Source organism: Bos mutus, chromosome 4 (assembly GCF_027580195.1).
Source record: "Bos mutus isolate GX-2022 chromosome 4, NWIPB_WYAK_1.1, whole genome shotgun sequence".
NCBI classification, from domain to species: Eukaryota; Metazoa; Chordata; class Mammalia; order Artiodactyla; family Bovidae; genus Bos; species Bos mutus.
This window is the reverse complement of record NC_091620.1, coordinates 59,019,277-59,031,289: the sequence shown is the minus strand read 5'-3', so window position 1 is coordinate 59,031,289 and position 12,013 is coordinate 59,019,277. Positions and strand designations below refer to the sequence as shown.

General features: G+C 40.5%; 1 protein-coding gene across 5 annotated transcripts in view; it reads left to right on the top strand.

Annotated features, from left to right (window-relative positions):
* Positions 1–12,013, top strand: part of ELMO1 (engulfment and cell motility 1) — a 585,429-nt gene that overhangs the window by 197,498 nt on the left and 375,918 nt on the right. For all 5 annotated transcript variants that reach the window (XM_005889093.3, XM_070369538.1, XM_005889094.3 and 2 more), the window contains one exon: positions 9,629–9,664. In XM_005889093.3, coding sequence (XP_005889155.1) covers positions 9,629–9,664 — 36 coding nt within the window. The remainder of the gene's footprint in view (positions 1–9,628; positions 9,665–12,013) is intronic.

The window sequence follows — 12,013 nt, the reverse complement described above, 5'->3', positions numbered from 1 at the left end:
GAATTCTGTCTGTCGGAAGCTCCAGGCTAGAATCCGGTGAGGAGTGTATCAGATTCTTCACTTCTTGTAACTAGTGGACAGTGGATTGTGAGTTGTGATTACAAACACATTCACTGGTGACTGTGGATGACTTCATGAGCTTGCCATACATGGTAGGCCCTTCTTCACACCCATTACCACTTCTGGTGGGATAGTGAGCCCCTGGGAGCTTCTGCCTCCATTACATTTGTAACATGTTAAACAAAAACATAAATGTGTTCCCACATTTATTGATTTATCTGAATCTCAGCCATTGGCATATCAAAAACAATGTACTAGAACCAGTTTCAGTGGAACCTGATAATATTAGGTGGTTCTGCCACAGATACCTAAGTGTCCAGGGGCTTAAACTCTGGCATATTCAGAATGACATTGTGTTAATACTTCCAGGTTTATCAGAACTACAATCATAATTACAGTTACAGTGGTCCATACACTGAAAACCAGAGTGCATGGGATATGTACCCTAAATAGAGGACTGGAACTGAGCTCCAGAACCTCTGGAGGTTGGCAGTTATATACTTGACAATTCTCTGGAGAATGCATGCTAGGAGCTTTAATTTTTTAGTTTCTCATTATATGCGTTTGCTAGAGCTTCTGTAACAAAATACCACAGAGCAGATGGCTTAAATAACAGAAATTTCTGTTCTCACAGTACTGGGGGCTGAAAGTCCAAGCTCAAGGTGTTGGCAGGCATGGTTTCTTCTGCAGCTCTCTCTTTGATTTGCTAATGGTCACCTTCTTCCTATAGGGCTTCCCAGGTGGCGCTAGTGGTAAAGAACCCACCTACCAATGCAGGAGACTTAAGAGACATGGGTTGATCCCCAGGTCCAGGGAAGATCCCCCAGAGAAATGCACAGCAACCCACCCTAGTATTGTTGCCTAGAGTATCCTATGGACAGAGCAGCCCAGAGGGCTACGGTCCATAGGGTCGCAAAGAGCTGGCCATGACTGAAGTGCCTTAGCATGCACACCTTCTTCCTATGTCCTTACAAAGTTTCCTCTAATCAAAAGCAGCCTAGGTGTCTCTTTGTCCAGTTTGCCTCCTCTTACAAGGACACCAGTCAGACTGGATTAGGACCCTAAAGGCCTCATTTTAACTTAATCACCTCTTTAGAGGCTTTATCTCCAAATACTGCCCCATTCTGATGTATCAGGGACAGGAATTCAATATATGAATTTCAGGGGATACAGTTCAGCCCATGACACCCATCAAGGAGACACTACCACTTGTGCTGGAGAGGAGAAAGAGTGAAAACGGATGTATGGCCTTGTCAACCTTAGTGGTTTTCATCTGTGCTGTTGCCTTTTCTGTAATTTATCTTGACTCATGGAGTGGCCTACAGAATGAACATTGGGGACAGCAGATCTGAATTATATCACTAGGTTTCACACGTCAATACTGAATTTACTGTATGTGAACCACAGTAATTGAATTTTTTTTTTCCCAAAATGTATCATACTCATTCATATTTTAATTATTTGTAATCTGTAAGCCATCCCAGTTTGTTACATCCACCTTGACTGCAGACAGATGAACAGAACTCAAGACCAGATCTTGAGTGTGTTCTGGTTTGCATTGTCTCTGATACTTTCCCATCACACTGTGTTACTGGGAAGGGATGATATCTCTCTGAATGACCTTGGTGTGTGCCCTTATCACCATTTTGCGTATAAGTTCAAAGTCACACTACTCATAGGGATGGAGTAAAGAGGGCACCGGAGCTGTACAACCTTCCTGCCTTCCTTCTGCAAGGTCTTGCCACTCATGCTAGGAAGCTGCTCATTTGATGAACAGTTATTTTCAGATCTTTTGCTCAGATGAAAAGGAAAAGAGAAGGACCTTTTTGTCATAGGGAAACTCTGCTTCTCAATTAAACCTAAACAAGATTTTAATTAATTAACAGGAAACCTTTGGAATAGAAGCTGCACAAATTAAATAGATCCTGCAATTTGGAAGGCATTTACTTATGACTCCTGGGCAGACTTCCAGGTGGGAAAGGCAGCAGTTTCCTGAACAGGACCTGTGGAAATTTTTAGGAAACACTGAAGAAATGTAGCTGGAATTTTTCTTCTTACTTTGAGCTATAATGAGATTCAAAGATTGCTTGCCTGCTTGCCATTACCCAAGGCTGAGCTTTTTAACGTCTCTTTCCAGCTGGTACCAGGAGAGACTACAGGGAAAAAATGAACAACAGAGGAGCGAGAGGCAGTGACACTTTGGCAGAACACAGTGTCTAAAACTTGAATTTCATTTTTCCATTCTTGTATCATTTTGAAATTCCATTCCTAGTTTCAGCTTGAGAGATAGATGTGGAAGCATATATATATTTTGGGGAAACTTGCTTCTCCAGCCTGAGTCAGAAAATGGTATCCATTAAGGAATGGGCAATTATTTTTGTTTTCTGTGTTTTTTTTTAAGGATAGATATTAAAAGATTCTCGGAAATGATATATTTTGTTTTATTTGAAAGAAAAAAAAATTGTACCTGCAACTTTAAATCCATTGTAGTGAATAACACTGCTTTTCTTAGGGTTTTAATTAAACGCCGTGTTCTTTGTCTATGCTGCTGTGCACATACACAATTGGATGGTTTACTCTGTGCCCTTTTGCTGTTCAACAATCAGAAGAACAGAGGAACATTTCCAAGAATGAAAGGGCAGGATCCTTCTAGTTTCCCACTTGGCAACATGACAGGCAAATTACGCCCTTGGAGTATGAGTAAGCAGTAGCACCACCCTGGGCAGAAAAGTTAAGAGTGAAAAAAGTTAAATCCATATATTTACCAAAAACTCATTTATTTATTATTTAAAAATAAATGTAAGTAAGCAGAAAGAAACAAATAAGAATCATTTGTCTTCTGCCTTACTACAGGCAAATATTGTTAACATCTGGGTTTATATTGTTTTTGTACATTCTTATAGATACACACACACACAGGCTTACACACACACACACACACACACACACACAAGCTTACACACACAGACACAGGTCTTACAAAAGTAGAATTATAATATTAATGGTCTCTGTAATCTTTTTGTACTTAACAATAGTGCTATGTCGTTAAATATTATTCCCTTCGTAATTTTTGTTATCTGCCTATTTTTTATTGGAGTATAATTGCTTTACAATGTTATGTTAGTTTCCGCAGTACAACAAAGTGAATCAGCTATATGTATATACATATATCCCCTCTGTCTTGAGCGTTCTTCCCATCTCCCCATCTCTCCCCTCTAGGTTGTTGTCTGCCTATTAGTTCATTTTTAAAGCTCTGTTGAAGTACAGTTGGTAAGCACTGTAATATGATAATTTGAAGGATATGCAGAGTGGAATTAACCTTTCCCCTATTGTTGGATATTTACTGTTTTGAGGTTTTATTATGATTGTGAACATTCTCTCATCAGTTTTTCATTCAGCAGAATCTTTGTGAATAATTTTTTTATTGAAATAAAATTACTAATTCAGCACATATTCAAACTGTTTTAAAATAAGAACAGCCCCATAGCTTGCTGACGTGTCCTAATTTGTACTTTACCCTTCTTGTAGGAGTATGTCCATTCCTAACACCCTGGGCAATACTGGGCTGGTGTTTCCTTAGGGATTCTGGCTTTCCTAAGAAAAATAGCAAAAAAAAAAAAAAAAAAATAGCAGTGAGGTATTTGAGGAGTTTTCACTAATCTGGGGAATTTACAAGACTTTTTATTTGCTTAGTTGATTTCTCCAAAATTTGGCTATGCTAGCAACAGTGGAAAGAGTCCCGTAGTTACTTTATATGTATATCTCTAAAATAACTATGGGACTCTTTCCCTTAAGTGGACTTCCTGGTGGCTCAGATGGTAAAGAATTCACCTGCAGTGTAGGAAATCTGGGTTCAAACCCTGGGTCGGGAAGATCCTCTGGAGGAGAGCATGGCAACCCACTCCAGTATTCTTCCCTGGAGAATCCCATGGACAGAGGAGCCTGGCGGGCAACAGTCCATGGGGTCAGAGTCAGATACGACTGAGTGACTAAGCACACAGCACAGCAAAGCCCTTAAATAATTGTCTTAAAAACAAACCACATTTGTTGTATAAATTGCCAGTCTCCTCCCCATTCTGTCATATAGATGACACAGATGAGGCTGTTCAGGTGTGTGTATAGCTATGTGTGTTGTTCATATAAATTGTCATTGTTAATACACAGTTTCATACTAAACTTTGATGATTCAGGTCACTTTCTGCTGGCTGGAGTCAGAGTTGTGATTGTGTGGCAGGTGTGGAAATTCAGTTATGATCTAAATTAAGCATGCAAAAGGATGTCTTGGCCTTGATGTTGCCTGGCACTCACACTTGAGAATGGGTTTCTAGGTTTTATTCACTCAGCTAAGTATGTATTCTTTGAATGCCAGATATTCCTGACAATGGGTTAGACACAGAATGTGTGTGTTGTTGGGTGGGGAGGGAGAGGACACAGTCATGCATATGACAGTTTGGGACTATGTGTGACCTTTTTTGTCTTCACACAAAAGATAAATTTCTTTCTTGAAAGTGACTTTGCTAAGCTTCACGGACACAGATTATTGGCTCTAATTCAGGCTCTTGCTTCTGAGAATTCAGTGTTTCTTATAAACCATGGTTGTTGTGGAAGGTCCAGGCCAGGCCAGATTGATCAGGGAATCTCTGCCAGCCGCCAAGCACAGGTCACACCATGCGTGTCCTGTACTTCACCTCGGACAGAGGCCATGAGGAGGAGCCAGCGGCTCCCCAGGCCGAACCAGAAAGAAGCAGTTCTGTGTGGTCCGTGGGCCCCAGCTGAGAAGCTGGCTGAGTCTTCCAGCTCCCTCAGTCTACCTTCTTGGCGCTGCAGAACACAGAGCTCAGGGAGTTTCAACAGGAGCAGCCCTTCTGGGGCCCTGCCAGGAATTTGCATCACAAACGCCAAAGGGGCCGATCTTCTTGGGCTTTGTTGGGGGTTGTGTGGCAGAAAATTCTTTATGCTGAAACTCCGCCTCGCCATCCCTTTTTGCTTTGTCTCTGTGTCTTTGTCCATCACTCTCATAATAGAAATAAGAAGGGGTCATACAGCCTGTTTAAAGGAGAGGTTGTCTTCTGCTGGGGGAAAGGATGCCACAGCTTGGGCTAAGGTAAGGGGCTTCTGATCACTGTGAAGCATTGTCTTTGGAGAATCATTTGTTCCCCTGATTACGTTTCCTTTGAAGTGGATATATATGGAGACAGAGAAAGAGAGAGAAGGAGAAGGAGAGAAAGAGAGAGAGAGAACTTCAGATAAGAAAACAGACATCACAACAAAAAATTCCTCTTCTGCTTATGTTTCTCTGAAGCCAAGGTGAGGAAGTAGAGAAGTGAGAAACACTGAATTTCTCTCTCTGTACTCTGGTCAAGAACTTTCTAAAGCCAGAATCTGCTACAGGGGTTAGAACACCCCCCCCACACACACACACACACACACGCTTATATATACCTAAGGATGCACAGGCCTGAGGCCAGAAGGTTATTTTGAAAAATTGCATTGATTGCTTTATATATTTCACACACATACACCTCTGACAAGCATTAATTTTGAAGCAGTTGTGTTAAAAGATTAACTGACCCATAGCAAACATTTTTAGAGTGTATTTGAACAGAAATCAGTTAGAATTGGTCAGTGCCAAACTGGAAGTGGTTAGAAACACTCTGTCCACAGGAGCTGGGGAGGGAAGAGTCTCTTACAGAGAAGAAGTGGAAACAAGCAAGGGCCTTGTTAGACTGTTAGTCAAGTCTGGTTGCTTGTCCTTAGGTTTCCATTTCCTAACCTGGAGGCATTTGTAGGTTTCGGGTTTTGGATTGATTATATAGGAAGCCAGAGTATTCGAGCTGCCTGCTCTAAAGGGTGGCTTGTTCAAGTAATTTAACAGTTCCAAACTTAATGGAAAAGTTGCACGCTCAAGTTTCACCCGTTGTCCTGATTGTGTCCTTTACAAAGATCTAATCCCAGAGAGCCCTTTGCACCCAGTTGTCCTGCCTTCTCCTAATTGTTGCAGGAAGGGGGACCTTTTCCAGGTCTGAACAGTAGGTGCTTGTTGAACATTCAAAAATGAATTGTTCTAGGAGACACAGAACTGACAAAATACAAGAAAAAAAACTTTATTAGTAAGGGGTGCCTGGACAGAGAGCAGCAAGGTGGTACAGGAACCCAGAATAACTGCTCTGCCTTGTGGATCACAATCTCAGGTTTTATGGTCATGCATAGTTTCTGGGTTGTCTCTGGGCAATCATCTTGCTTGTGCCCATATTTGGTCTGACTCAGCATACTTCCTGGTTGTACATGCAATCTCTCAGCCAAGATGGATTCCAGCAAGGATTTCGGGAGGTTGGTAGGACATATGGGTTGGCTTCTCCACCGTCCTTTGGGCCCGCCCCTCCTGAATTCTCCTGGTTAGTTTTTGGTGGCAGCACTTTCTTCCTCATTGGGACCTCCTGTTGCCAGACAACTCATGTAAGTTTCAATCACTGGTTCCCTAGTATAATCTCTTATAGTCTGGAGCTATTCCTTAATCTTGCCTTTTCTCTCATGGCTTTGACACTTTCAAGATCATAGGTCAGCCATCTATAGAATATTCTCCAATTGAGGTTTATTAATAAGTAGCTAATTAAAAGGTAATTATCAGGGAAAGGTAAAAGCATGGCTTTCATACAGATATAAAATTGAACATATGTTACAAGAATGTATGTTATTCATTTGATATAAGGGAACTGGGCAGGTGTTTTCACCGGTTCAAAGGAAGAGTCAAAGGACACAAATTTCCATGAAACAGAAGAATGTTGAAATGAACTGCAAATAGAGGCAAAACTAGTTTTTCACCTGCAGGGAAGAAGTCAGTTAATTCACCACTAGACAAAACTGTGGACACCAATTTCCCTTTGAAACATAAATTCTCTTTTTCTATAGGTTTATCCAATGTTTTCTTGTTTTAGAAAACGTATGTCTTTGGCTAGAATATCACAAATGCTTTGCATCCTATTAATGGCACATGATATCTCTGTCTTATTATTGCTGTTCACTTTGACCACTTTTTAAGATAGTGCCTTCCAAGTATCTCCCAGTAATGCTTTTTACCCCTTTTGTAAATAATTAAGAGAGAATCCTGAGTAGTTACCCATGGGAAATGGAAAGTGGTACAAATCAGATTTATATATTTTTCCCTAGAGATTTAGTTCTTCAACAGTACCAGCACACTACCTTTAAAGCAGTGTAGGCCCATTTGTTCTTATTTTATTCCCTGGGCTAGAACTCATCACCGTTATTATTTACCTTGATGCTCAGTGTCCCCGGTATTGCTTTGGAAACTTCTTCAAGCTGTCTTCTGTGTTCTACCTTGTTTCCCATTATTCTTTGAGCATTTCTGTACTTTTTGGCTCAATGAAATGTTCTGAGATTTTCTTGGTCTTTTCTTGCCCCAATCCTGGCCAGAGTCATTTCTCCAAGGAGCCCCAGTTCCTTTTAGTGGAGGGTAGTGTTTGGCTCTTGCAAAAGGGCCCAAACTCTGCTCAGGCTTGCCTCTCCATGGCCGCCTACTTCTTTTACTCTGCCCATGGCAATTTGAAGGAGAAGAAAAGGAAGCTAATACAGATCTGGATGAAAAATGTCCTCCAGCCATCTCAGCTAAAAAAGGACATTAGAGCCATCAAACCATAAACCACTGCAGCTGCACCCCCTCCCTGTGCGGATTCCTGATGGAAAAAAGCAGGATAATGGCCCTAGATAGCTAAGTGAAGTGAGAGTCGCCCAGTCATGTCCAACTCTTTGCAGCCCCATGGACTGTGTAGCCCACCAGGCTCCTCTGTCCATGGGATTTCCCAAGCAAGAATACAGGAACGGGTTGCCATTTCCTTCACTAGATAGTTAAGGTGCATATCAAAGGAATGATTTCAAGGAGCCCAGACTCTTACATCTTCTAGTACTTAGAAAAGCACTAAATCCACTAGCTTAAGAAGTCCGATTTGTCTTTAACAGTAATCTTGATGTTCTGACTACTGGTTTTTGTTGCAAAAATTCCATTGTATACTGATTCTTCCCTTAAGGCCTTGGAGCAGTCCCTCAGAAGCAGTCTTGAGAGGCTGTACTATGGGCTTAAGTCCAGGTCCTTCAACTAGAACAAAATCCTCAACTTTTAGGTAGAGCATTTATTCAGTGTATATATATACACTGAATACATATATAATATATTATTTAATTAATTATATCTATTACTTATTGATAAAGCTAAGTAAAAGAGGAGGAAGAGGGGAGGAAGAGGAAGATTACATACATTTTTAACTCCCCAGTTTTATCAAATACTAGATCTGATCACCTCGTGGTCATTTGGGTTTCCGAAGTGGTTACATTTACATTGATGTGGTTGAAATGTGAAATTTAACTTCTTCTGAATTGAATACCTACTCTGCAGGTGCCTGATGGTATAGTTAGTAGTTGAGTTACAGAGCCAGCCTTTGCCTTCATGGTGCTGGAAGGGCTGTGAGATGTCCTAACTCAAATGCCCGGTGTATTCTCAGCGCTGCCAACATGGGTGCCACACTCAGTCCAGTCAAGGAAGGGAAATCAGAGGTCAGGGAGGCTTCACAGAGGAGCCTGGAATGAATGTGGGGTAGGGTTTAGCTAGTCTGACAAGGAGGAGAAGGGTATTCCCCCAACTGAGGGAAGAACACACTTAATGCCAGAGATTTGGCAGGCTTGAGGAATGGGAAGTGGCTTGATAAGGATAGAATCACTTATTACCTAATTTTTTTGACCTAATCTTTAGTTTTTTAAGAAGCATAAGTGTCCTTTTTTGCAGACAAGTGTTGTCGATTGTGTGCTGTTTTTGCAGGCTACGATCCTTGAGGTCCAGCTGTCATCCAGGACTACTGCACTGTCTCATGATGTTTTCCTTCAGAAGAAGCATTTTTTTTTTCCCTCTGAGAAAAGAGGAAGTAGAATTAGTGAGCATTTTACCAAAGAAAGATAATCAACTATTTCTCTCCTATTGAGCATGTACTTAAAGAACAACTGGTTTAAGGCTTTGGGGCTCTACTTTTTCATTGAAAACATGCTCCCCCTTATTTCTAGTGATGTCCTCCTTAGTTGAATATATACTCGTTCTGAGCCAAAGGGAGTGTTTCTGTTGCCTTTGTGTGCGTGCTCAGTCACTAAGTTGTGTCTGAAACTTTGTGATCCCATAGGCTATAGCCGATACTGGAGTGGGTTGCCATTTCCTCCTTCAGGGGATCTTCCTGACCCTGGGATCAAACCCCCATCGTCTCTAGTGGCTCCTGCATTGCAGGTGGATTCTTTACCACTGAGCCACCTGGGAAGCCCCCTTTGTTGCCTTTATTCAAAAGTAAATGCATTAGGTTGGTTATAGTAGTTTAATCCCTATTTTTGATTGTTTTGTGTCATTAATAAACACAAATTTATTACTTGGAGAAATGTTTTGAAATGAATGAAATGCCCTTAATGGCTGTTAAACCTGTCATATAGCTCATTCTGGGCTTTATTCATGATATGTAATTTGTGTAAAATCCATCGCTGTCATGCATGAGCCTTACATGGTTGCTTTTGAATTTTACAGACGATACCAGAAATTGCAGAAGATCATGAAGCCTTGGTAAGAATTTCTGATCTGTTGATATAGATGATGTAACACTTCCTTCTTCTCTGAATATTTAAACTCTGTCCTCTGAATGATTGTGTAACTATGTGTCTAGATATTTTGAGTGATTTTTTTTCTTTCTTTTTTATGTTCTTATAAACAGGTTCTTAAAAAAATTATTTCCCTTTTCTTTTTGCTTTGTGGTAGAGTGTTTTTATGTTTGTAACCACAGAATGATCACATCAGGATTGCTCCCCTTCTCTTGGAGCAAGGCTAGGCATAATTTTATGTATTACTTTAAACAAAACCTTTCCTTTTCGGCCGGAACCGCCATCTTCCAGTGATTCGCCAAGATGACCAACACAAAGGGAAAGAGGCGGGGCAAAAAAAAAAAAACAAAACCTTTCTTTTTTGTGGCCTATGTAATGTTCAAAGTCAAAAATCTTTGATTTTCTTCAATGACGTGGTAAGAAAAAGATCCACATAAAAATATTGAAGATTGAAGTATGGAAGGAAAATTATTTACTTTCAGTCTGAGAAAATGTTCAGTCACCCATGTATTTGAATTGCATGATAATTGTGTCTGGAGATCTCAAAAGTTCTTTCTTAGAGTATTCCCTCCTCAATGCCTTTATTATTCACTAAACAAGAGGAGTCCAAATAGGATCTTATAAACTCTCTGTAATAGGCTGAATGAATTTCCATTTGGCCCAGTTGTTAAGCATACAGTTTCAGCTTGAGAAGGAAGATTGAACAGCATCTGAAAATGTGCACCTTATTTTTAAGCCTCCAGAGAAAATCCTGAACAGTGTAATAGTGGTCTCCAAGCTTTCATGTTCCCCTGCCCCTCCCACTAGAAAAAGTATTAGTTGCAGGAACTCTTCAGTTATTAAATTCTAATAGGTAGAAACATTGAATTTTTAGGATAAAGCTTCTTAAATCTGATTTTGATATATATTTTAATACAGTAGAAACACTTAATGGTAATGACAATAAAATCCATCTTTTGTTGAGAATTTACTCTGTCCTGGGCACTGTCTCAATGTTTAAATGTTTACACTTGTTACTTCTAATTCACACTTTTATCCACAACACAAGATGAGTAAAATTAGCATTATTTCCCTGATGCGGAAGTTAAAGTGAAGTGGTATTGGGATTCAAACTGGTTATTTCTTCTGTAATAACCTAATACAATTTGTTAATGTAAAATTTTGGACTCCAGCCCAAATAACTTCTCAAAATTTATCTGTCAGCAGTGTTAATCTTTTGGATTATAGGGGCATTACAAGTGTGAATCATGATTTTTATTTATGGTGGACAAAATCAATGCTCAGGATCCTGGTTCTGGTAATGGCGAAGTAGCCTAATCAGACTAAGGACCATAGATAACAGTTATGACCTCTAGACAAAATATTGCAAACAAAAACATCTAAAAACAAGCATTTAAGGAACTAGATTGCAACTGAAACAGACAGGAAAGAAGTAAGTCAGTCTTTGAGAGAACAAATTGGCTCTAGATGAGATTTGTGTGTTTACAGCTTTTTGCCTGAGGATCCCTTCTCATCCAGGTAGCATGCGTTCTGCGTGTGTGCTCAGTCACTTCAGTCGTGTCCGACTCTGTGCCTGCTATGGACTGTAGCCTGCTAGGCTCTTCTGTCCATGGTGATTCTCCAGGCAAGAATACTGGAGTGGGTTCCCATGCCCTCCTCCAGGGCATCTTCCTGAACCAGAGATTGAACCCGCATGCCTTACATTTCCTGAGTTGACAGGCAGTTTCTTTACCACTAGTACCACCTGGGAAGCCCCATCCAGGTATTATGGAGTGATGAAAACCCTCAATCTTAATGTTACTGGTGGTACATGCCTCCTCTGTCCATGCGACATAATTTGGGGCTGGCAGAACAACTAGATAACTAAGGAAAATCCATGAAAGAAAGGAGGCTCAGAGGATATGAAACCCTCATAAATATATATGAATTCTGCCCAAGTATATCACTGATCACTGAAGTGTGAATATACACGTGTGTATGTGAACCCCAAGGGGTATTCAGATTTTTTGTTTGCTCGTGGTCAGTTTTGATGTGTCAGTTTAGTCCCTGAGCAGCTGATGCTGAGATGGAGTAAGGAGAGTAAGAGGTTTATTGGAGAATTGGTGGTACTTTGTGGCACAAAGTGAGGTTGGATATGAATACCTTTCAGATAGTGAGGTAGAGCTGATGCCTGTGAAAGGAAGAAGAAAAGAGGAAGCAGATGTAGATCTGACAGTCCCAGCTAACCCAATAGGAAGCTCAGTATAAATACAGACTGTTAGAGGGTTACACAATGAAAATTGGTTGCACTGGTGAGTTTTATTGTGCAGATGCA